The sequence below is a fragment of the Lagopus leucura genome, unplaced genomic scaffold (assembly GCF_019238085.1).
Source record: "Lagopus leucura isolate 7727_CA_CO unplaced genomic scaffold, USGS_WTPT01 Super-Scaffold_100159, whole genome shotgun sequence".
NCBI classification, from domain to species: domain Eukaryota; kingdom Metazoa; phylum Chordata; class Aves; order Galliformes; family Phasianidae; genus Lagopus; species Lagopus leucura.
This window is the reverse complement of record NW_024962335.1, coordinates 23017328-23040031: the sequence shown is the minus strand read 5'-3', so window position 1 is coordinate 23040031 and position 22704 is coordinate 23017328. Positions and strand designations below refer to the sequence as shown.

Genomic DNA, 22704 nt, shown 5'->3' with positions numbered 1-22704 from the left:
TTATGAAGCTGTAGTACCTCCTCTAAGAGCAGTACATTCATCTGGCTCATTAGTCTCTACCCCACACAGCTCTGGGAACTGAATCCAGTGGTGAGTCCTGACAATTTCTTTCAACTCTGATACTTATATCTGCTCAGCAGCCTTGATGTGAGCCCTTCACTCTAGGCTCTGTCTGTAATCAGTGAAGACAAGTCTCTCCAGAGAACTATTTATTTTGCTTTACTAACAGTAGAGGAAACCAGATGATGTCTAAGACCAAACAAACGACTTTCACACCTCAAAAGGGAGTTGAGACAAATTCCACTTGGAATCAACAGGCAGTGACCAGGGCCAGCATTCACTGATACTCCTTGCTGACAAATGTCCTGCTTATCAGTGTTTTTCACCTTCCTTACTGCTTGTCTTGCTAACTGCTTGGCAAGAAAGCATTACTATTGCCATTCTACAAGTTTGAGAAATATGAGGAGCTTCATACTTAGAAAAATGGAGTTTTCATTGTAAAAAGAAGTAAGTAATTTACTACCTCTGAATTATTAGTACTGATTTTCCCTTTTTTTTTTCTTTTTAGGGTTAAGTCTTGGGCAGATGTCTTTGGTGGTGAGTTGTACTCAATTGTGACCAAGTATTCAGGCTCTCTCCTATTGCAAAAGGTAGGTTAAAACTGTGAGGATCCCCCTGGCCTTGCACCCACTCCCCACATAGCCTTCCACCCTTCCCCCTCCACTGAAAACCCGGGGTGGAAGAAGGCAAGTACACAGGTCTCCAGTCAACTTTCAAAACCATGTGAGTTCATATCCATGAGAATAGTAATCTCTCATGGCTATGCCAAACTGCAGAGGGTGATCCACATCTTCCCTACTTTCCTTAGCCATGGCCAAATGCCACAAAAATGTCCAGTTGAAAAAAAAATAAATGCACTTTAGCAGTACTCCTCAAGTTCACCCTCTCATTATTTCACTCTCTTTTATGCTAACCCTTCAGTCCTCTATAAGTGCACATCAGTCCCCGCCTCGTGTGCACATCGCTCATCTGTTTGTCATCACCCCACAGTGCCCTCCCGCAGCTCTCCAGCTGGTGCTTTTGTTTATTTCTGCCTCCTCATTTGTATTCCTCCAGTAACTCTTCAAGGCACTTTCCTTGCATTTGAATTGCCTTTAAAATCATCGTTTGGACAGGGTCTCTGAGGCAGGTGTCCTGGAAGCTATGATCTTCCTGAAGAATAAGGATCTCTCCACTAAGCTCTCTGCCAACATTAAAGGATGCAGCTCTAGGGACTTAAAATAATTTTTCCCATTTACACTCATATAGAATTTGCCCTGTAGTGTTTGATCACTAAAGTCAGAGGTGAATGGCTGCTCCTGTTCTGATCTTTGATCTCTGCACACTGCTGCAGCAGGGCTGTACTAACCATCCCCTCCTAATTACTAGTCAGGGGGCCTGATGGCTGCTGAGCACATCCGAGGGGATATGTTCCCTGCTCAATCTCATGTGGCCAGCCGGTTTCTTTTCATTTCTTTCTCTGGTTCTTCTCTTCAACACAAGCCATGCACTGTCTATTAGTGCCTTTGGGTGACTGTTTTTTGTCCTTTAGTAACACCCACATCCCAGTGCAAAAATAAATAGATAGATAGATAGATAGATAGATAGATAGATAGATAGATAGATAAAATCTAGGTGCTAATGAGCCCTACATCTGGAGAAAGGGAAAGTCTTCACTAGGCTTTCCTGAGAAAGGCCTTTAGTATTTGCCAAAGATACATGATGATTATCAGTCCTTCTTAGAAGGAATGTGTCACTGTACAATAAATAATTTTCAGCAGATATAGGCAAAAGTTTGCATTTTAGCAATTTTGAGGATTCAATTGCATGATGTCCTCAAGCAGTAGTGCTAGAGTCAAAGTGACAGCAAAGCTACAGCAGTTTGAGTGGACATCCAGTCACCAGAGGACAGTGCACACCCAAAATAAGGCTATCAAATAGTCATCTGTGTCTGGTGCTGTGTAGGTATTTGATGTCCAATAAGAAGTCTGCAGACTGTAGATTTATTTTTTTTTAATATGTTAAGGGTGCTACTTTATAGTGTCAAGAACTGTTGCTGTCACTGTCTTCTCCATGCTGCTCCAACACTGTCAACCTGCCCCAGCCCTAGCAGAGTGCTAGCAGATTAGGGGGTTTACACTCCTTAAGGTTCAAAAGTCAGTGGGACTTCAGAGGACAGGGTATAGCTTGGAAATGCCAATGTCATTACAAATCAATGGTGGAGGTCAAGGATAGCAGCCATGATCCTTAAGCGGGTTCCAAAATAGCTGTGCTTTGTTGGTTTCATGAAGGTGTTGCAGAGGATCATTTCACCTCCCTCTGTTCACACTGTTTACTTTGTCACTCAGGATCTTGATCTCTTTGGTGTAGGGGTTGTACGAGACCTGTAGATGCTAGTAAGACTAGGAGTCACAGCAACCATCTCAAATAAAAATTCACAGCTCTGTTGGCTTTTAGTATAGTTCATTGTGAGAGAAAAGAACGGATGAAGAAGAGGCCCAATGTAGCAAAATCCATTCTAGAATTCATGTTGAGGGTTGTCAAGGCATCTTCAGTCCTTCTAACAACCTAATCAAGCACAGAGTTGGACACCTTCTCACACTTCCCAAAGCAGGGACAGTTCTGTAGGTCTTCCCTTAGTCCCTAACACAGTGCTGCAGACTAACTTCTTGCTAACAGGCAAAATGTTCATGCCTCATGCATCAGTACCTAAGTGGCTTCAGACTCCAAGTGGCTTCATGGAGATTGCTGCCCCAGTGCAAAGAGTGCAAGGCAGCCTGGCCAGAGGAGCCAAATGTGCCCTAGAGATAAAAATGTGCGTGCTCCCCAGTTACCTCTCTCATCTGGGACCACTGCCTCTTGTTCATATAAAATATTTCTCTTTGTGCAAGAGATTCTCTAGGTACAAGGGTGGGGAGCGCAATGCAGAGAGCCAACAATTGTGTCCTCGGGGCTTTTTTAAGTCAATGGGCATTTTCTCTTTGAGAAAATATGGAGACAACTGCACCTTCCAAATTTGATTTCATGTTTCCCCTGTGACTAATAGGTAGTATATTAAAACAGCTAGTTTATTGTTCTGAGACCTGTAATTCCTTCGTTATCTGAATGTTTTGCATGTTTTTGCACCTTCTCCTTACTTAGCATAAATTTTCTTCTGGGCTTAGTTTGCTTGGATTTCTTTGGATTTTTTTTTGTTTCCCTCCAGAAGAAACTAAATACTATATTGCAAACCCAGATCTTCTATTTCCCACCAGGCTTTATTGCTTCTGGAGAACTGGTGAGGCAGTAGATATCCTTTGGTTTTGGAAGGGCAGGCTCTCATCCTGGACCAAACAGCTTTGAGAAAGTCCCAGGTGGCTCTTGGTCTCAAGCAGCCAGGATGCTACCAAATTTAACCTCAGAGAAACAAAAGCTTAGGAGTTGTTTTGATTTGATGGCTGAAGCATTCATATTCACTTGGACATTATGCAGTAGAGGTCAAGAGAAGCTCATGTACCAGTCTGGTATGTGAACCTGGCTTGCTGATGGATCTACACCAAAACACTGGCTAGGGTCTAGGAGAGATGACAGCAACATAGCTGGGGTCAAGTGATGATGTGGGAGGCTGAGTAGGAGGACAGTAGCATCTCCCACAGCTTTAACCTTTGGCTTGTTATGTCTGCTGGCAATGGCCCTGCTGCAGCTGTTGTCTAGGGCCTGGGGCCACCAGCTGCAGCCATGCTGGGAGGTCCTTGTGTGGTTTTAGGCTTCTCCCCAGAGCTCAGCTTGCCTCTGAGCGAGGCAAACACTAATCAATCTCAGCAGACCCAGAATTTATTTTTTCCTGTGCTACATTAGCATGATATAGACGTTTCTGGGAATTCCTCTTGCTTCCTTCTGAAGCTGAGGTGACAGTTGCCTTCCTTGGTAGATAGAGCTTAGAAAGGACAGCAAGACTTTGTTCCAGATGTGTGATTACTATAAAGCAATGCAGGTAACTACAAAGCAGAGAACAGAAAAATAAGTTCAATCAAGACATGTTTCTGGATGAAGATGAAAGCAATGTCTTTCACACCCTTAATATAGTTTCACTAGCGGTGAGTAATGCAACACTACATACTTCAATGGGCTTAATTTTAAGAAGGTGGGAACAAGAAAATATATTTGGTGACATGTCTCTGTTCACAGTTAAAACTTTAGGTACTGAATTCTAGATCTTCCGCTTTCAATTTGCCACCCTCACAGAAGGAGAATCTTAATGAATTGTCCCTGCTATTTCAGGGAGTGAAGCACCAGAGAAATGTGAAAGAATGTGTTATTTCAATTACCTATTTGGTGCCTTCTCAACATCAGCTGACTGCAGCTCATTCTCCCAAGCCTATAGCTGATTCCCATGTTGGAAAATATAATGATTTGATAACCTGAACTTGTGTTGCAGCAGTTAATCTTAGTTGGCAACAAGTACCAGTGATGGCAATTACCATGTTCTTTGTGCCATGGAATCTGGTAACAATACTGAAATTAAAGGTACAAACCTGTTGCCTACCTCTGGGAAGCCTTGCAGTGAATATTCCTTAATAGCAGGAGCCTTTAGTGGCAGGAATACAGATACAAAATGGTTTTATGGATTGTTTGTAAGAGAAAAGCTCAAGGGGGATCTGAGCTCAAACCCCATTTATTCCTCACAATAGCTAATTGAAATTTTGCAAAAAATTTGCCACATCTTCCCAGCACTGGCTAGTTCCCAAGGCTGAGATGTGTATGATATTAGCAGGCTGCTTGAGTTAGCTTGTGATTATATTATATTGTTAACCTCCACTTTTCAATGTGTTTAAAGCACACTAAAAATAATTGAGAGGTAATGAACCCTGCTTTTCTTAATCTAAGGAGCGACCCAAGGTAGCTGCTGGCAGGTCACTTTCTGAAGTGTATGATGGCTGTGCTAGTGCATTCTCTCCCCATCACTGCTCTCCCAGGAGAGATTAGTCTCCTCCCCCCGAGGAAGGCCTGATTAAACCGTAGCAGAGATCACCTCCCTCCTGCTGAAATCATGACATGGAGCTAAATGGGGCAGGCACCAGCTGGGTGCGTGCTGCAGGCTGGTCATCAGCCAGAGCCCTCCCTCTGGGGCTGCTGAACCTCCCTCTTTCAGCAGTGTGGTTATGCCAACCTCTCCGCTCGACCTGACCTCCTCCTCCTCCTCCTCCTCATCCACCACTGCCCCAGCTATCAGCTGCAGCAGAGGGAATGCGAGGCATTTTTAATCCAGTAAAACCCTTGCTGTTAATCACGGCAGACAGAACTAGCAGCCTCCCCGCCATGCCTGCTGCAGACTGGTTGCTGCTGCTATTTCTGTTTGACCGCCTCAGCCTCCAGGGCATTTCTTACTCTGCCTGCGCTTGTTTGCCTTCCCAAGTGGTCAGCTTGAACAAAAGGAGCTGTGCCCACTCACCCCCAAGATATGCAAAGTCCTTTCCCCACCACTTGCTTCTAGTTTAAAAGTGCCACTAAAGCTTCTGCCATCTTCTCATTCTTTTCACTTCCTCGTATTGTACTTGCAAAAAGAGCACATCCTTAGTGAGATTGCTGCTGTGGTGCCAACACAACATGAAGCTTGTATGAGCTTTAACAAGACCAAGTGCCAAGTCCTGCACTTGGATCACAAACAAACTCATGCAGTGCTATAGGTTTGGGTCAGAGTGACTGGAAATCTGTAAGAGGAGGAAAAGGATCTGAGGGTGTTAGTTAACAGCTGGCTGAACATGAGCCAGCAGTGTGCCCAGGTAGCCAGTGTGCTACCAGGCAACCTGGCTTGTATAAAAAATAGTGCAGCCAGCAGAACTACTAGGGAGGTGATCATCCCTCTGTATTCAGCACTGGTGAAGCTGCACTTCAAGTACTGTGTTCAGTTTTGAGCCCCTCTCTGCAAGAAGAACATTTAGGCTCTGGAGTGTATCCAGAGAAGGGCAGTGGAGCTATGATATGGAGCATGGGTCTTATGGGGGCAGCTGAGGGAACTGGGATTGTTCAATCTGAAGAAGAGGAGACTCAGGGAAGATCTCGTCATCCTCTATAGCTCCCTGACAGGAAATTATGGTGAGGGGGGATGAGAGGGATAGTCTTAAACTGTGGCAGGGAAGGTTCAGGTTGGATATTAGGAAACATTACTTCTCAGAAAGAGTGGTGAGTCACTGTAACAGGCTGCCCATGGAGCAGTGGTGGAGTCACCATCCCCTGAAGTGTTTAAGAACCATCTGGATATGGCCCTGAGGGACGTGGTCAGGGGGCATGGTGGTGGTGGGTCAGCAGTTGGACCAGAAATTCTCAGTGGTCTTTTCCAACCTTAATGACTGTATGAGAATGGAGGGGATGTGTTTGTTCTAAAGAGAGATATGATGATGGGGGAAACTCAATTTGTGCCCTTCCACCAAACTGTTTATCATTAATCAAATTGTGTTTTTTGCTTGATTTTCCCTTTTCTTTCAGCTTATCTGTTTGTTAGCTTTGGGACTTTTTTTGAAAAGGAGAAATAAAGATTGGACAATTACCCAGTTCAGAAGTGTTCCCAGGCTTTTAATGTTTGCATTAGAGGGAGCTATGCTGATAATTCCTAGGTATATTGTCTTTTTAAGCAGCCACAAGCTCATAATTGGATTGTTTGCTTTTACTTAGCGCTTCAGGTTCTGGTCAGGGATCTGCATGTGCACGAATTACAGAGTAAAAAGGGAAGAAACACAAAAATGGGAGAAGAAGGTAAATTGTGGTGGTTCTTTCAATACATCTTTCGTCACCAGCAACAGTGTCCAGCTAGCAGTAATAGTTTCACCCTTCCTTAAGGGCCTCCCGCTCAGCAGGGTTTTCTGCTTTCCCTTGGGCAGAAATACAAAGACGTGGAGCCAACCCTGAAGATCAAAGAGGTGGATGGCCTGGAGCTTGTAAAGAAGTTCTCAGAGCAGATGGAAAGCATGCTCCGCAGGAAGGTGGAAGCTGTTGAGGTATGACCATGGGCGCTGTGGGAAAGAAGTCCCCTCCCAGTGGCTCCAAAGCAGCCAGTGCTGGCCTCCCTCTGCCTGCACCAGGGGTACATGGGCACAGGGGTTGTGTGAGGACTCCCTTGCTGAGCAGAGCAGCTGGCTTCTCTGAGCTTTGAGTAGACACTGGTGGGAGGATGTGGGCGTTCAGACAGGGGAATGCTGGCTGCTCTGTCAGCCCAGAGTAAGAAATAAGACAAAAACAAAGTCTGGGAATAAATATAAGGGAATTAACACTTTTCTCCTTTAAGGTGTTTAATTCTATAGCTGTTAGAAGAAAGGGAAAAGCCTCTGATAAGTGAAAATAAAGTTCATCCTTGCATGATGCCTCTGATAACTGAAAATAAAGTTCACCCTTGCATGATACCCTCTGGCCACTGAAGACTATAGTAGCTTGTTTCAGCTGTGTGTAGCTCAGGGGAAATTCCTGCAGCCCCTGAGCAGGAGCTTCAAGTAAAACACTTGGGTTTTCAGTGTACAAGGGGAAATGTGGAGTAGGTGGCAAATGGGCTTCAGATGTTGCTTTGTTGTAGATGAGGAGAGCAGGTAATCATTATGGCCTCTCTCACATCTAAGGATCTATCATATTCCCTTATATTTACACACTATACAAAGCATATTTCTGTAGTCACAGAGCCTTGACTGTTTAAGACATCTAATGTGGAAAAGCCATTCAGAAACACATCATTTGAATCTTGAAGTGAAATGTGGACATATTTAGATCCAGGGCTTTGGCTCATAATGTTAAATTCACAGCCAGACCTTTCCAGCATTTGGATTGCCTTACCCTTTGTGAAGGAGCACGAAGTATCTTTGCTGAAACTGTCACTAATTGTGCAACTCTGAAAACATGTGCATTCTTATCTGGATTCCTTCCCAGTCTGCATGTGAAGTGAGAATTAGTGCCCTGAAGCATCATATTGGAGAATGCTAGTGATGATATTGGCACCATAAATGGTCAGATCTCATAAACAGCCATAGCATCACGGAGTCCTTTACGAAACCAAGTTACAGTCTTTTTTCTCAGCAACAATGGCAGTCTGAGACTCCTTTTCTTTTGACAAGTTACTGACATAAGTCTGGGTCCAAAATGCCTTTCCCATGGCTTTTTGAAAGGGTTCATGGAAAATGAAATATATCTGTTTTTCGTCTAAATGAATATGTTTCTATTTGTGTGTACATGTCCTACAATGACTGAGACTCTTTGAGAGGCTGTTAGGGACTCCAGAGTAAGCAGGTGTAAATGCACTCAGCAATAAAAGATGTGACTATAACTTCCAAGTCATAAAGCTGCAGCATGGGATGACAGCAGAGGACAGGGAGTGTTTGCAGCCCTGTGTCTTTGTTGTAGTGAAGGGGGCAGTCACATATATTCTCATTATATGAGTGCCTGTTGGTGGTGGAAAAGCTTCTGGGGACTTCCCACAGCCTCTCTTGTCTTTCTTTTTCTGTTTACATTAGAGGTTGGTGGAAGCAGCAGAGGATGCAGATCTGAACCACGAGTACAACTCCTCACTGGAGGTAAGCTGGTCCCTGTCAGTGACAAAATATGGTGCATATCTTCATAAGGACCAGGCAACAGGCTGATCTAGCAGTAACCTCCCATCTCTAGCACCTTGTGCAGCACACCTGACACTCTATCTAGGAGCCAGGTTAGGAGTATCCTTGTCTTCAGAACACTCAGCTCATCTAGAAATCAACACGACTCCTTGGGCAGATCCCAAGCCTAAGTAACACATAGGGGATTAGTCTCTTTAGGATGAGAAGGGTTTGGGAAGACATTGGGTTGCATGATGTTACAATAAAGGTTTTACCTTTATTGCACACCAGCATTGTCATTATGTGACACATTAGTGCAAATTATCTGGTGCTTCCCTGTTTACTTGCCTGGGAAATTAGCTAAAAATTGGTATATGAGCAACAGGGAGGGTCCTGCTGCAAAGGTCATAATGTTATTAATACCTGTAGCAAACTATTAATCCCAATGAGCAGAGTTTCTCACCAGCTGCCACTGACTTTTCTCCAGCTTGCAGACACATACTTGTCAATACTTCCTGTTGGATGAAAGTTTGGTTCTGTCTATGCAATTTGGATAATTGGCTTTCCTTTAGTAACTGTTTGTAACTAAGCAATGGGATTATTGCTGGTGAAGGGAATTGGAGTGCAAACTGATTATTGAAGTTCATTATCCACACTGTAAGCAATGAGTGCGTAGCAGAAGTGCAGGCTACTGTTAATGCTAGGAAAGGCAGGGACTGAAAACGCTTCATGAAACCAACCCAGATATCAGTTTTGCCTCTCTTACTCATTTGTTTAAGAATCACATTATAGTCATACTTCTTGCATCAGCTGCATTCGCAGTATCAAGGCACATGGCCCTTTATTCACACACACAGTTCACACCTCTGAGTACTGATAGTACTTGAACATAATAAGACTTTAAAGGGCCTCTTGCCTCAGATAAAGTGAACAAAACACATTAAAAATGGCTGTTATCCAACAGGGAGGACTATCCTGAAGATTCTAACATGTCGGCAGCTGCTAAATCCCCAGAGGGCCTTAACAGGGGAGATTTGTGTTGTCTTTGAGCACCTTCTGCTTTGTCCTTTGCTTTTGATGAGCTTCTGCTGCCTGGAGTGACAGTGAGAGGATAATCCAATCTGAATGTACATCAGGAGTTAACTCGAGTACATGACAGTGGTAGAGACAGGGCAACTAAGGTCAGAAAAGGCATGCTGTAGCAAACCCGAGAGCCAGACCCAGTGAGACACTCCACCTTTCTGGACAGCAGCTCAAATGCTGCTGAGTGACCATGGGAATCTAACACTGCATCCCTTTGCTCTTAGGAGGCTCATTGGCAGTTGGCTTGATTATGCTTGAAACCTGCCAATAAGAAACTGGCAGAAACCATCATTTGGGCGGCTTGACACGTTTCATTGGTAGAGGCTGTCATTTGGTACTCATCTTGATTCTAGCTGAAGCCTGCATTCTCCAGATTTCCCTTCTTTTTTATAGGTGAAAGAACATTATTTTTTTCAGGTAGTACTGATCTCTGTACTGTCATTGTCTTTTTCATTATCTTCATTAACAGTTTGATTACTACAACTCCCTCCTGATTAATGAGAAGGATGAAAATGACAATTATGTGGAGCTTGGAGATGAATTCATTCTGGAGCCAAATGAGCATTTCAATAACCTGCTGGTAAACACAACATACAGTGATATCCAGCTCCCTACGAATGTCTACAACAAAGGTAATGGATGGCTGGCCTTTACTTTCTCAGTCCTAGTAGGATGGTGTGAAATCTAAATGGGAGTAATAATACCAGAATAAAGGACGAGGAAAGGAAAAACAAACAAACAAACCAGGTCTGGAAAGGTATTTTCTGAAGACACAGTTATGCCCATGTTGCAGTCTATCACTGTGACAAGGCTCAGGTGTAATCTGCTCTTGGAAGGCCTCCAAGTGATACACTGTCCTTCATTTTAGGTAGGCAGTGTAGTCTGTAAGATTCATCTCTAGAACCAGAGATGCTATGAAATGAAATGTGATGTGGATTTATTGGCAATTGCTATTCTACACAAAGAGTCTGATCTATCAAGATGTTTAGGTGTCAAGGATCTCATTGATTTCAGCTGAGAAAATAGATCCCAAGTATTTTTGGGTTATGAGAGCCTAACAACTCATGGAGACACTCTTAATTCCCAGTGAGCACACTCAAAGGGGGATGCTGACAATTCACAGCTACTACTGGAGCGTGACTGTTCTGGGCTATTTGCTTTTCTCAATAAGACTTTAGTAGCTGCAGGAGACCAGGAAGATCCTGAGGCTCATATAGCCTCATTTCAGCCCAGTCTGTCCTTTCTCCCTTGCACACTGATGCCATTCCACCTATGCACCAGGAAATAGTCCGTCTTCAAGACAGTGCACACACTGCAGAAGCTGCTGGCTAGAATCTAGTTGTGACTGTCCTAAGTTTGCTGCTGTGTTTGGTCAACACACACAGATGCTTTGAACTGGCTCCTTGCCTGGCACCCAGTTGGTTCTTCCTGTTGAATGCATTTGGGAAACAAACAAAAAATCCATTATTTCTTTCATAGATGGAGCTCTTTTACAAGCCTCAGGACCAGATGGGGCTGGCACTGTTGACTGAGCTTACAACTGGTACATTATTTAGAGGGACAATAGAAGGAGTTTCATTTCTCGCCAGATTTTAAATTAATTTCATCTGGTCTGAGACCCCCAGACACAAAAACTTGCATACAATCAAGCCACCAGCAGAGCTGGCTGCAGCTGAGCATGAGGCAGGGAGCTGGCTGCAGTGGCACACGAAAAGGTGGCCAAATGGCTTCTGTCGGAGACAGCAGCGATGCTATACCCAACTATCTGATTACTTGTCTGTACAACTGGACAAAAAGCATCCAGCTGCTCTTGCTGCAACTGGAGAACAAGCAGGATAAGGAGAAGGAGATGGTGAAGACCATTTCCACACCTGGGGCTCCTCTCAGGAGCAGGCCTGGCAGCATTTGCTCCTTCTGTCATGTATGACAGTGGGCTCAGCAAGCTTTTGCTCTCCAAAGCTCCTTTGGTTCCTTTCCTGCATGAGCTACTTTGATCCCATCACTGGGGAGCCACTGTTAAATTTTGCCCCTACTTTGAAATGACTAAACAAGAAGTGGTAGGTCAAATTCCTATCCTGTTTGACATTAATACTGTTAATCCTGTTGTGACCATTTTCCTGCAATTCCCTTCTTCTATTGCTGCTGCTCTGTTTGGTCCCCTGGGGCAATGACTCAACACAGACACTGCATGTACACTGCTTCCTACGACTTCACACAAATCTGCAACTTTTTATTGGTTCTGATGAGACTGAGGGCAAGGGAGGACAGCTCAAGCTTTCTGAAGGAGAGGGAAAGCAAGGAAGAAAAATGTGAGGAAAAAGTGGAGAGACAAAAAACAGCATGTAAAACCTAGGGCTCCTCTGTCTTGGGAAATTGCATCATGGGGACTAAATTTAAACACTGCAGAAAGGCTGTTCCACTTAGTGGTAAGCAATTGCTTACAACAGCTCAGGCCTGTCTGTGCTCACTTGCTTATCACCTCTAGTCTCTCAGAGCCCTCTTCCAACTGCGAGTAAGAGAAATGGGGATAATGCCCAGCTGGGAACACCTCCAGGTACCAGGGATGACCTGCCCTCCATAGCTGGCTTAAACTATGCATTTTACTCCCTCCACTGCTTCTACTGAAGAGGTGCTGGTGAGGGGACAGCCGTCATTGTGAGGCACTGTGATGAAGAGACATGATTTTGGGCAGATCAGGAAGAAACACCTTTGGAGAGGGCTGTACTCCTGCAGGGTCATTTTCATTCCCATCCCAATCTGCATCCTGAAGGAGGGTGAGGCCTGAGAGTCTCCCCTCCTATATATCCTTTTTTTGCTCATTCCTTTTTTTGCTCATTTTCTATTCTTTTTCTCTGCAGATCCTGACATCTTGAATGGTGTTTACATGTCAGAAGCCTTGAACCCTGTCTTTGTGGATAACTTTGAAAGGGATCCTACGCTGACCTGGCAGTACTTTGGCAGTTCTACAGGGTTCTTCAGGCTCTACCCAGGTAAGAGCACAGCCATCAGCCCAAGTCTTTCAGCACAGAGCAGGATGGAGCAGAGCTGTGTGAGAGCCCAGGATGGGGATAGCATGTCCTCATGAAGGACAAGGTGTGGTGAACCAAAAGTCTCACTGCTACCTTAGGCTGAAGGAATAGCATCCATAGCGGGCATAAAGCCTTATTTCTTTCCCGGATTGGCCCCCAGGTCAATCCCAGCTGCACTTAAAGCCCCAGAGAAGCCTGTTTGTAGGACTGTGCCTTGGACAGGCTGCCCTACAAAGAAGCTTACTGGACTGGGTGTAATCTTTTCACTTCCATGCTGTTTTTAGTTGCAGTCACAGTGCCACAGCCCTTTTTCATGCTCAAGGCCACACATGCCCAAAACAGTTGCTCAGCCTGACTTACCTGATCACCAGTTCTGAGCATTGTGTAAGGTCACAGCACTAGAGGGAGGGCCCACGCACACTTGGAGGAGGCTGGGAGACCCTCCACAGCTGCAACGTGACCTGGTGGCCTCTCTGTGAGATGGCTGTGTGCCCTTGCTCTATGACCTGTCTGCCAAGTGTTATGGAAGGGAACAGAGGGATGGCTGAGCAGAGCCTCCAGCAGGGAACATTGGACACATTGCTCTCTCTGTAGCTGCTGCCTTATGCTCTTGATGAGAAAAAAAAGTGGAGAACTACATCAGAATGTTTAAAGTAAGTGCAACTGCTCCTCACGTTTTACCAGACTACAAGGAGACACCAGCCAAAACCTGACAATATTCATTAATAAAATTTTAATAGTTTTCTGGGAACTGCTGAAGACCACAGAGCTCTGCTAGTGCTTTGGATACACTGGCAGGGAGTCCATGCCTGTTTTTGTACATGCTGATTGCTCCCTTTGCTGCTCCCCTCAGGAATAAAGTGGCTACCAGATGAGAATGGGGTCATCTCCTTTGACTGCAGGAATCGTGGCTGGTAAGCATTGTGGAGAAAGTTGGTTCTCCCCTCTTCCTCTTTTTCACAGTGACACCTGAGGAGCTGCTGAGCAGCAGCCACTGTGCCATGCTGTTCATGAAGGAGAAGGGTACATAACTAGAGGCTTGACACTAGACAGTGCCAACTTTCCATAGGGGATCTGACCTGTGCCACGTAGAAAGTACCACACGTGCTTCCTTCTTAAACCTGCAGCTAGAGGAATGGGACTGTTTACACAGAAAGGCAGGCATTCGCTCAGTTTGTTCAGCACAGCTAAATGGCATAAGTGTAGTACAGTAGCAGTTGTCACTCTCGGCTGAAACCTGGACATATGTCTGCAGCTGTCCCAACTCTTGTCCATGTGTGAAGAGGCTGGGAGAGGCAGGTGGGTAGCAAGAGCCCTGCTGTTGAACAGCTGGACCCTGTGGGATAGCCATACTCACAGTGCATGTCATGCTGTGGCTCACATCACCCGGATGCATATGCCCAGAAATCCTTCACTCCACTCTTTTATGGTTTCTTGTATTCCTCTTTTTACCAAGGTACATCCAAGCAGCCACCTCTCCCAAGGACATTGTCATCATTGTGGATGTCAGTGGAAGCATGAAGGGCCTGCGGATGACCATTGCCAAACACACCATTGTCACCATTCTAGATACTCTTGGGGAAAATGACTTTGTCAATATCATTGCAGTAAGTATGTCTTTGGTCGGGATGCACTGGTGCTACTCTCTCCCTTTTCAAGACCCTGGCCATGATAAGAATGGTCTGATTACCCAGAGAGAACCAGCACCAATGAACACAAAAGGAAATTTTTTCCATGATTCACAGTGAGACTGGGGGATTCTGAGTCAGGTTAGAGACAAATGACTGCTCACCTTTTAATTCTCAAAGCAAATTCAAGCACTGCCTCTTTCACCAGGCTTTCCATATGAGTCTGCCAAGGCACTATCACCAAGGTATAAAATCTACTTTTCATGGCAGCTTTCCCATTGTGTAACATGGTTAGAAACTCCAGTGGTGACAGCTCTGTCTTTATATGGATGAATGGAGGGAGGGATGAATAGTGTTGGCAGATAAAAGGAAGGAAATTGTTAAGAAGATGTAAATATAATCTACTCTTAAAAAAAAAAAATAATCACAGAAAGGTCAGGTGATGTTACACCTACACTAAGAGCCTTCTGGTTCAGATATATTACAGCCTGACCTAAGGTCCTATTGATAAGCTGAGCATTGGTAACCATCAGTAATTACCACCTTAGTCCATGACAAATATACTCATCTGAACCTTAAAGGAAAGGGTTTATAATGGCATCTCCTTCCTCACATACATGTCAGGCTGGAAGCAGACACTGCACTAATAATTGTAATTCAGTGGATGTAGGGTAACTTAACATATTATTATTTAGCTGAGTATCAGAGACATTGACTGCTAGGCTACAAAACCACTGACAAGGTTCATCTTATGACTGGGGCTCGAAGTCTACAGAAGTAAAAAAATACGTGCAAATATTATAAACAATTGTAAGAAGGGGCACAAGCTTGTAGAGCATGGAGATCTCTAGAGAGTCTGAGTGGGAAAAAAATTATTGTATATGTGGATATGCCCAAATGTAATACAAAGAAAAAGAAAACCCTATAATTAACAAATTATTTAAACATACATGGGGTTTATCAAAATTGTATTTTTCCTTGATTACTGCAAACAATTTGAAAGGGAAAAATTTATAAAATGTGTTAATGATTAATAATGCTTTTCAGCCTTCATCCAGGACACTGCACCAACTTTCTTCTCATTTTATCTTTGCAGTACAATGATTATGTTCATTTTATTGAACCCTGTTTTAAGGGTATCCTGGTCCAAGCAGACAGAGACAACAGAGAGGTAAGTACCAGGCTTCCACTAATGCTATCCAGACAAGGCAGCGATAAGTGATAAGTGCATGGAGTTAAGATGCTTCAACATGAAAATCTAAGAGCAAGAAACAGTTATCTCCTAGAAGCATGTAGGTCTGTATTTCAGAAGCAAGCACCAGCTCAGTGGTGTGTACTGGCTCTGGTTCAACTTTGCATAAAGGTACCATGACATTGGGTTAACTTGTTGCTAAATGGCAGCAACCAGGTAGTGCATTCCTTCACATCATTCATCAGCTTTCTCTCCAAATTTCTTTCCCAGCCTAGCTCTGGGCTGCAGAGTACACCCTCAGAGGGTGACATCTCCTGCAGCGTTTCCCAGCGGACCCTCATTTCTTTTGGAGCTTGTCCATTTTGTGGAGAGCACTCTCTGAGGGTTTTGTCTCAACCAGATCAAAGCCAGCTTGAATGCTTGTTTTCTTCTTCTTTATTCTGTTGCTCTCACATGCACAGGAATGTCTGTTGTTGTTGTTGTCATTTTTCCTGAAGGAATAGATAGACGAAAGTCTAATTTCTAACTTTTATTTTTTTTTCCCCCTTTTGTGATGTTTCACAATCCACTGGGACTTCACAGTCCAAGGGCTGTGCTCTGTAATGCAATGGCTCTGCTAACAGCACAGCCACTTCTCCACCTTCATCCATGGTGGTGTGACACTGCACTGCCAGCGATGAAAAAAGGGTTGGAGTCCACAAGTATGGGCTCTCCAGGTCTCCCTTTCTTCCCCCCTCCAAGGATGAGCCTGCCTGCAGCTCACCACTACTTTTCTGGGTTCTTGACAGCATTTCAAGCAGCTGGTGGACGAACTGCAGGCAAAAGGAGTGGGAACGGTGAACAAGGCCTTGACGGAGTCCTTCAAAATCCTGAGGGAGGTAAGAGGCTCTGTGCTGATGCTCACACAGGGCATGTGTATCCCTGCTCTCTCCTTTGTATCTGATGTAGCATATTCACCATGATGCTGTGGGGAGAGTTGATATGGGTTGTGCAAACTACTCCGATGGGTTCTGAATTTGTGACAAGAGTGACCAGGTGTAGGTTTGTGTGTAATGCTGCTAACCTGCCCAGGATGGCAGTTGAGTGCCCAGGGGAGCAGTGCTTGTGGGTATGTAGACCCCGCAGATGGGGAGACATTTCCTCACTTGGCCCCCCTGAATCATCCCCTCCTCCTCCTCATTGCTGTGTTGCACTGGCTCATCACAGGCCAGGAGGATTTTGGCTGTGATAAGATTCATAAATAATTCATTGCCTTATGTGAACACTTGTGATTTCTGCTTGGAGGTAAATGTGTGACTGAATTCCATTCCTTAAGAAATATTAACAAAAAAAGTCTGCTGGATACCCCGTCCTCACTACTTTGTCTGTAGTGAGTTAGGTGGAAAAAATTCCATGCCCTTGGTGCTGGCAAAATATATGTAGCAGTATGATGCCAGTGGTCCAAATAAGGATGCTGATGTTAAAGGTTGTAACAGAAATGTTGGCATCCTGGGAAAGATACTCCACTCTTACTCATTTTGCAGACTGTAAGTTTAAGCTCATTGACTATACAGTGACCATGTTCCTAATTTATGCTGGTGCGATCAGAGCTGAATCAACCAGTGGTGGTGACTGAACTGACTTGGCAGCGGTAACTAAAGCTTGATGAACCTAATGGCAACCTGAGAAGAGTAGTTTAGCATCATCACTGATGTAATTTGACATCTTTTGCAGAAGATAATTGCTTAGATGACCATGGAAACAGTAATGATACAAACCTAGAACAATTACGTGCACTAGATGTCTGTTAGATTTACCTAAACATATCCTCACATTTTATGGCAAAACAGATTTTATCTTCATAACAAAAGACCTAGAGCATATGTAGGCTTGAGCAGTATAAATAAGAATACTTAAACCGTTGTTCCCCCAGAATAAAACTGGTTTCTTAAAGTCTAACATGTCACTGGTTATGTACTGTGACAACAGATTGAAGATGCTTAACGCAGTTCAGCTGCAGGCCCTCTCAACCAGCACAGCTTTGCAGGGTTCAGTGGGGAAGAATGGAGCACAGCCCTGAAGACAACCTCCTTGTCCCAGCTGACACAGCAGGCGGCTCTGCCAGGCATATGATCTCTCCCACAAGAGATTAGACTGCATACCTTCTCCCTCACTGGACAGGCAATCCCCAAGTCTGCAGAAGAACATCCCCTGCAAGCATATGTGTGCTTTAAGGACTTTGAAATCTCTTAAGGCTTTAATAGATCCCAGTCAGTCACAGGGGAGGAAAGGGGTCTGCATCACCTTGTCCTGAAACAAACCTGTGGTGCTGCTGCCATGGTCATGCAGATAAGGCACGCAACGGCAGGGCTGGAGTGCAGCCTGGGTGGAAGCAGCCACCCCACCTCCATCAGACAAAATTCACATTCTCAGCATGTAATCATAACTGTTCCTCACGGATTGTCTGTCCTGTTATTGTTCACAGCAGCATACGCAAGAGAATGAAAGATGCTACATCACGCTGATGAAATGGGCTTTGCTGATTACAATAGACAACCAGTAATAATATCTATAATGAAAGTGACTGCAGAATTTCCCCGGTAATTTTCCTCAGCCCAATTGCTTTTAGAATTAATAGCCTGGCAGAGACGTATTCGGGTGAGCTACGAGTGGCAGAGGGGGGTGAAGGAGAGTACAGTGTCTCACCGCCCTTGTTTCCCTCCGTGATGCCCTGGGGGAAGCAGGGCATATTTTAATCTCAAACGCAATCCACACAGCAGCTCCAGGAGCACAGTTAGCCACAGCTTCCCCTGCCTCTGCCACGCTCCATAAGCCACTTACACTCTCTGTTTCAATTTAGCCACACACCACGGAGTTTCACTGAAATATGCATCACAGGGGAACCGATGGTGCTAAGCATGGCATTCAGAAAGCGCTTTCAAATTCTCAAGTGTCAAGCTTGTTCTGAGTTCCTTTCTGGCTTATCGAGTTCAAGTCTATCTCACTGCTGCCTTCTCTCCTCCCACATGCTGGGTACATCTCTTCGCTCTTCTCCATCAGTTGTGTACATCTCAGTTTGGCCTCTCTGCCCCCCGTGGAGCAGAGTGCTCCCAGCACTGCCGAGTGCTGCAGCCGAGAGCTATCGAGGGCTAAGCGGAGCATAATAATTATTTTCCTTGTCTTACACTCCACAGCTCTCTCTTAACGCAACGAAAGACAACAGTTACCTTTCTTCAGATGCTGTCACATTGTTAATTCATAGGCAGCTGATCTGCCTCCGCAGTGTTCCTCTCCGGCCAATGTTCAGCCTCCTCTTCCGCACTGGAGCCTCCGATTATTCTTCCCAGTGTAAATAAATTGTAAATATATTTTTATATTTGTATAGTCATGCCATACATATGTATGTACACACATATCTATGCAAATACACTCCCCCAAATCCTAGGGGCATCATACATACCTTCATATATTCATTACAGTCAACCTCTTAGGATAAGGCAGTGCAAAATCTGGGGCTCTTTTGGGTCCTCCTTTCTCAGGGCCCTCTATGTAAGTAGGCATTTTGAAAGCTGATCCCATGGAGGAAGAGAAAGCCTGGATTTTGCTCTCTGAGGCCACCACGGAACAAACTCTGCTCCTAACACCAAGCTGTTTTAATGGCACCCTGACTCACTGCTGCACTCAGAAGTGACAGAAATTGTGAGATTAATTATGACTAGCTCATTCCCAAATGACTATAGGTAAAAAAGAAAAAGAAAAAAGTGAAACTGGTAACAAATTGGCCTTTGATGAAATATGAATATCTGAGAACTAATGTCATGGAGAGAGTAAACCTGTCTGATGTAAGAAATAGAAAGAGTTTGCAGCCTCTTACATCCCACCTAGCTGGGACTTTACCTCTGCATACTCATGGTAGGACTGTCACTATTTTTCTAGCACTGGTGTAGATGCTTAAGGACAACTTACCCATCTTTCCTATGTAAAATGTACTTTCTGGCAGTTCCTTGTTGCCCTTTGGGATCTCAGTAAGGTCCCAGTCTGGTCTCAGCCCACAGGGCAAGCAGTCCAGCAGCACGTTCTGCAATTCTTACCCTTTCTGCTCAGCACAGATTATTTGAATGCTTTCAGTTTACTTTTTCTTGAATCCAATCACTTTGTGACCCTCCCTGTAATTCTTTCTTTTATTTCTTACAACTTCAGACTGTACCCAGCCACTACAATACTGTTCTTTTGATGGTAAAACATGGAGGCTATAAAGCATCTTTGTCTGATTATTTCTCTGCTGTTTTTGTTGTGGGCTTTTTTTTGTTTGGTTTGTTTTGTTTTACCATCTGCCAATGTACTCTTTGTACTCCCTTTCTTCTCACCAGAAAGTTTATAAATCTTTTCTTGATTCCACTCACATCTTTCTGGGCTTGGATTCTGCAGTATATTTTTCAGGATATGCAAAGCTCAGAATTTCCTGCTCGCCAGCCTCTGCAATTCTGCTTAAAGCCATCTCTTGTTTCTCCTTCAATGACTTTCTGTTTCCTTCCTTAGTGCTCACCTTCTGCCTAGGGGGGACTTGTCAATAAGTTTGAATGCCTCATAATTCTGAAGGCATGTCTGTGTGAATGTGGGGCAGACAGAGGTGGAGGGGGACACTCAGCCATTTGGCCAGATGGGTGTACCATTATTCTGGGGGTGCATATATCACTGAGCTTTGCTCATGTTCCCATTGCTTCACCATTGTTTTGACCAGGCTGAAACTGCAAAGTAAATAGCAATGAACAAATAAGTGAGCATAAGACATCATGACCCTGAATGAATTAGATCATGCCTGTTCCTCCCGGCAACATGACCAAACTTATACAGGAGAATACATGGCCCCAACCCTCATTCACAGACCTCATCTCTAGCCCACACCCTTTCAGACATCTGTCTCTGGGCATCTTGCTCCCCATCTCACCTTATTTCACACCCTTAAGTCTTCAGTCAGAGCAGGGAATTATGCTCAGAACTTTGTGTGAGTGTTTCTAGATCATTTGCTACAGCTGCAGCCAGCCACAAAAGGATCCAAACATCAGGGATTACCTCTTGTTCGTTTGTTTTCTAAATCTGTCTTTTTAATCTCTATTTCTGTGACAGTGATGATCTCATTTTCCCTGTTGAAAATATCATCTACTCCAGTAATTAGGAGATTGCTGGTTCTGATACAGCATCTAATTTCTTAGTATCTCAGTATTATGAAGTCTAAAGAAGCTAGAGAGGAGATGTCTGAAGTAGTTTGCTGACAACCTTAATAAAACATTAATGTAATAATTGCCCAAACAAAATACTTTGCAGATTGCAACGGTCTGAATAAGCTGCTTTTGTAATTACAAGGCTTGCATATCTGTGATATGGACCTTATTCTGATGTCTCCTGCACCACCATAACCCTGCACCTCAGTGATGAAAACTTACATTTGCCATTCTCTCTGGAAACCATTGGTATCTGTCCTAGGAATAGCTCACCTGAGATTCCTTCTCATCTTCCTCATCTGGTGGTTTTATAGCACAATCCCACATGGCTATCAGCTGCTTTTCCCTTTTTCTCCTTTGTACCGAAAGGCATCCTGTTCTTGCTGCTGTTCAGCACTACCAGGCTCTGCCTTGGGTCCCCTTGCCAAGCAGGAGACACTCCTGCTGTGACACTCCTGGGGCCTCCAGCTATCCTGCAGCTGGCACTCAGGGCTTTTCCATGGTACAAGGTGTAGAAACTTCCTGGACCATTGGAAACATCAGTGCTTGGGGACTCCACAGAGAAAGATATGCATATGACCACATTACCTCACTGTTTAGAATGAGAGGGAATGGTCTCATGTTGCACCTAGGGAGATTCAGGTTGGATGTTAGGAAACATTTCTTCTCAGAAGGAGGTGCTGCAGTGGCACAGGCTGCACAGGGAGGTTATGGTGCCACCATCCTTCGCATTCAGTAACCGTGTGGATGTGGCACTGAGGGATGTGGGCAGTGGACATGGTGGGGATGAGCTGATGGTTGGACTGGATGATCTTAGAGGTCTTTACTAACCCTAAGGATTCTGTGGTTCTCTTTTGTAATCATCTGTCCAGGTTCTGGTCAGTGATATAGCTGTGATTATTAAGCAAAAGAGAGGGATGGGACCATACATGTTGTTCTAACAGTGGTCACTCAGTAGACGTTGAATTCATGGTCACTGAAGTAGAGTAACATTTATTTCAGTGATATTAAGAATGGTGTGGTAGAAGACAGGACCTCTAACATAAATGTAAGGAGACATTATGGTGATATTAACACCAACTCTGGTATTTTATATAGATGAATAACCATAGAGGTAATGGTGGGGTGGTGAACTGACTGGAGAAGTCTTGACTTTGACTAGGTTTCTGGGTACTGATGGTCATGATGCCAATCTGCAGTAGTAGTGCCATTCATACTGGTAAAGATGCTTGCCTTTTGTTATAACAGCCTTGCCAAGCCAGAAGAGACTTGTGAATTGAAACCTGAAACATCTCACGAGTCCCAGTTCACACCCTGCACTCCAGTGTTTACTTTTATTTTATGCAATTAGTCTTGCCATTTCAAGTCTTTATTCCTAATTTATGTCTATTCTCTCCAGCTTAAAATTGCTGCTGTTTGATATAACCTCAGCCACCCTTCAAATAGCCTCCCATACTCATTCCATCTCATGCCATTGCCTCATTAATTTTCTGTGCAGAGCTGTCATATTTTCCTCTTTCTGTACTTTTCACTCTGCACACCAGCTTCTGCAGCCTTCTATGCTGATTAGACCTCTCCTTGGTCAGAGCACAGAAACAGAGCACTGACATTTGTACCAAAGTCCTAGCTACCTCTATATGCCTTGAGTATCACTTAAGCACAGATACTGGCCCTCTCTCATTACAGCACGTGGTCTCTCTATCTGATGCATTTGTGCTCTACTTCAGTGCTGATGGCAGCAGCCTTGTTTTTCCACGTGTTCCTGTTTCTCATTGCTCTTTTTGGTAGATCGATGGATTTGCCTTGAAATAATGAGTGTGATTTCCCCTTCCTCTCACATTTTCTGCCATAAAAAGTGACAGTTATTGCTGTCAAATCAGAATGGCAGTGTTTATGGTCAGTCTACAGCCATTTAGTGTAAATGAATGTGACTGCACAAGCTGTAAAGCAGCAGTGAATTGCACCTTCCTCTGCAGTGCTTTT

General features: G+C 44.3%; 1 protein-coding gene across 1 annotated transcript in view; it reads left to right on the top strand.

The window, feature by feature from the left end:
• The window catches only part of CACNA2D4 (calcium voltage-gated channel auxiliary subunit alpha2delta 4), a 114508-nt gene that overhangs the window by 4589 nt on the left and 87215 nt on the right, over positions 1 to 22704 (top strand). The window contains exons 2-10 of the mRNA XM_042889971.1: positions 569 to 650; positions 6897 to 7013; positions 8511 to 8570; positions 10141 to 10303; positions 12530 to 12661; positions 13554 to 13614; positions 14157 to 14307; positions 15425 to 15499; positions 16309 to 16398. Coding sequence (XP_042745905.1) covers positions 569 to 650; positions 6897 to 7013; positions 8511 to 8570; positions 10141 to 10303; positions 12530 to 12661; positions 13554 to 13614; positions 14157 to 14307; positions 15425 to 15499; positions 16309 to 16398 — 931 coding nt within the window. The remainder of the gene's footprint in view (positions 1 to 568; positions 651 to 6896; positions 7014 to 8510; positions 8571 to 10140; positions 10304 to 12529; positions 12662 to 13553; positions 13615 to 14156; positions 14308 to 15424; positions 15500 to 16308; positions 16399 to 22704) is intronic.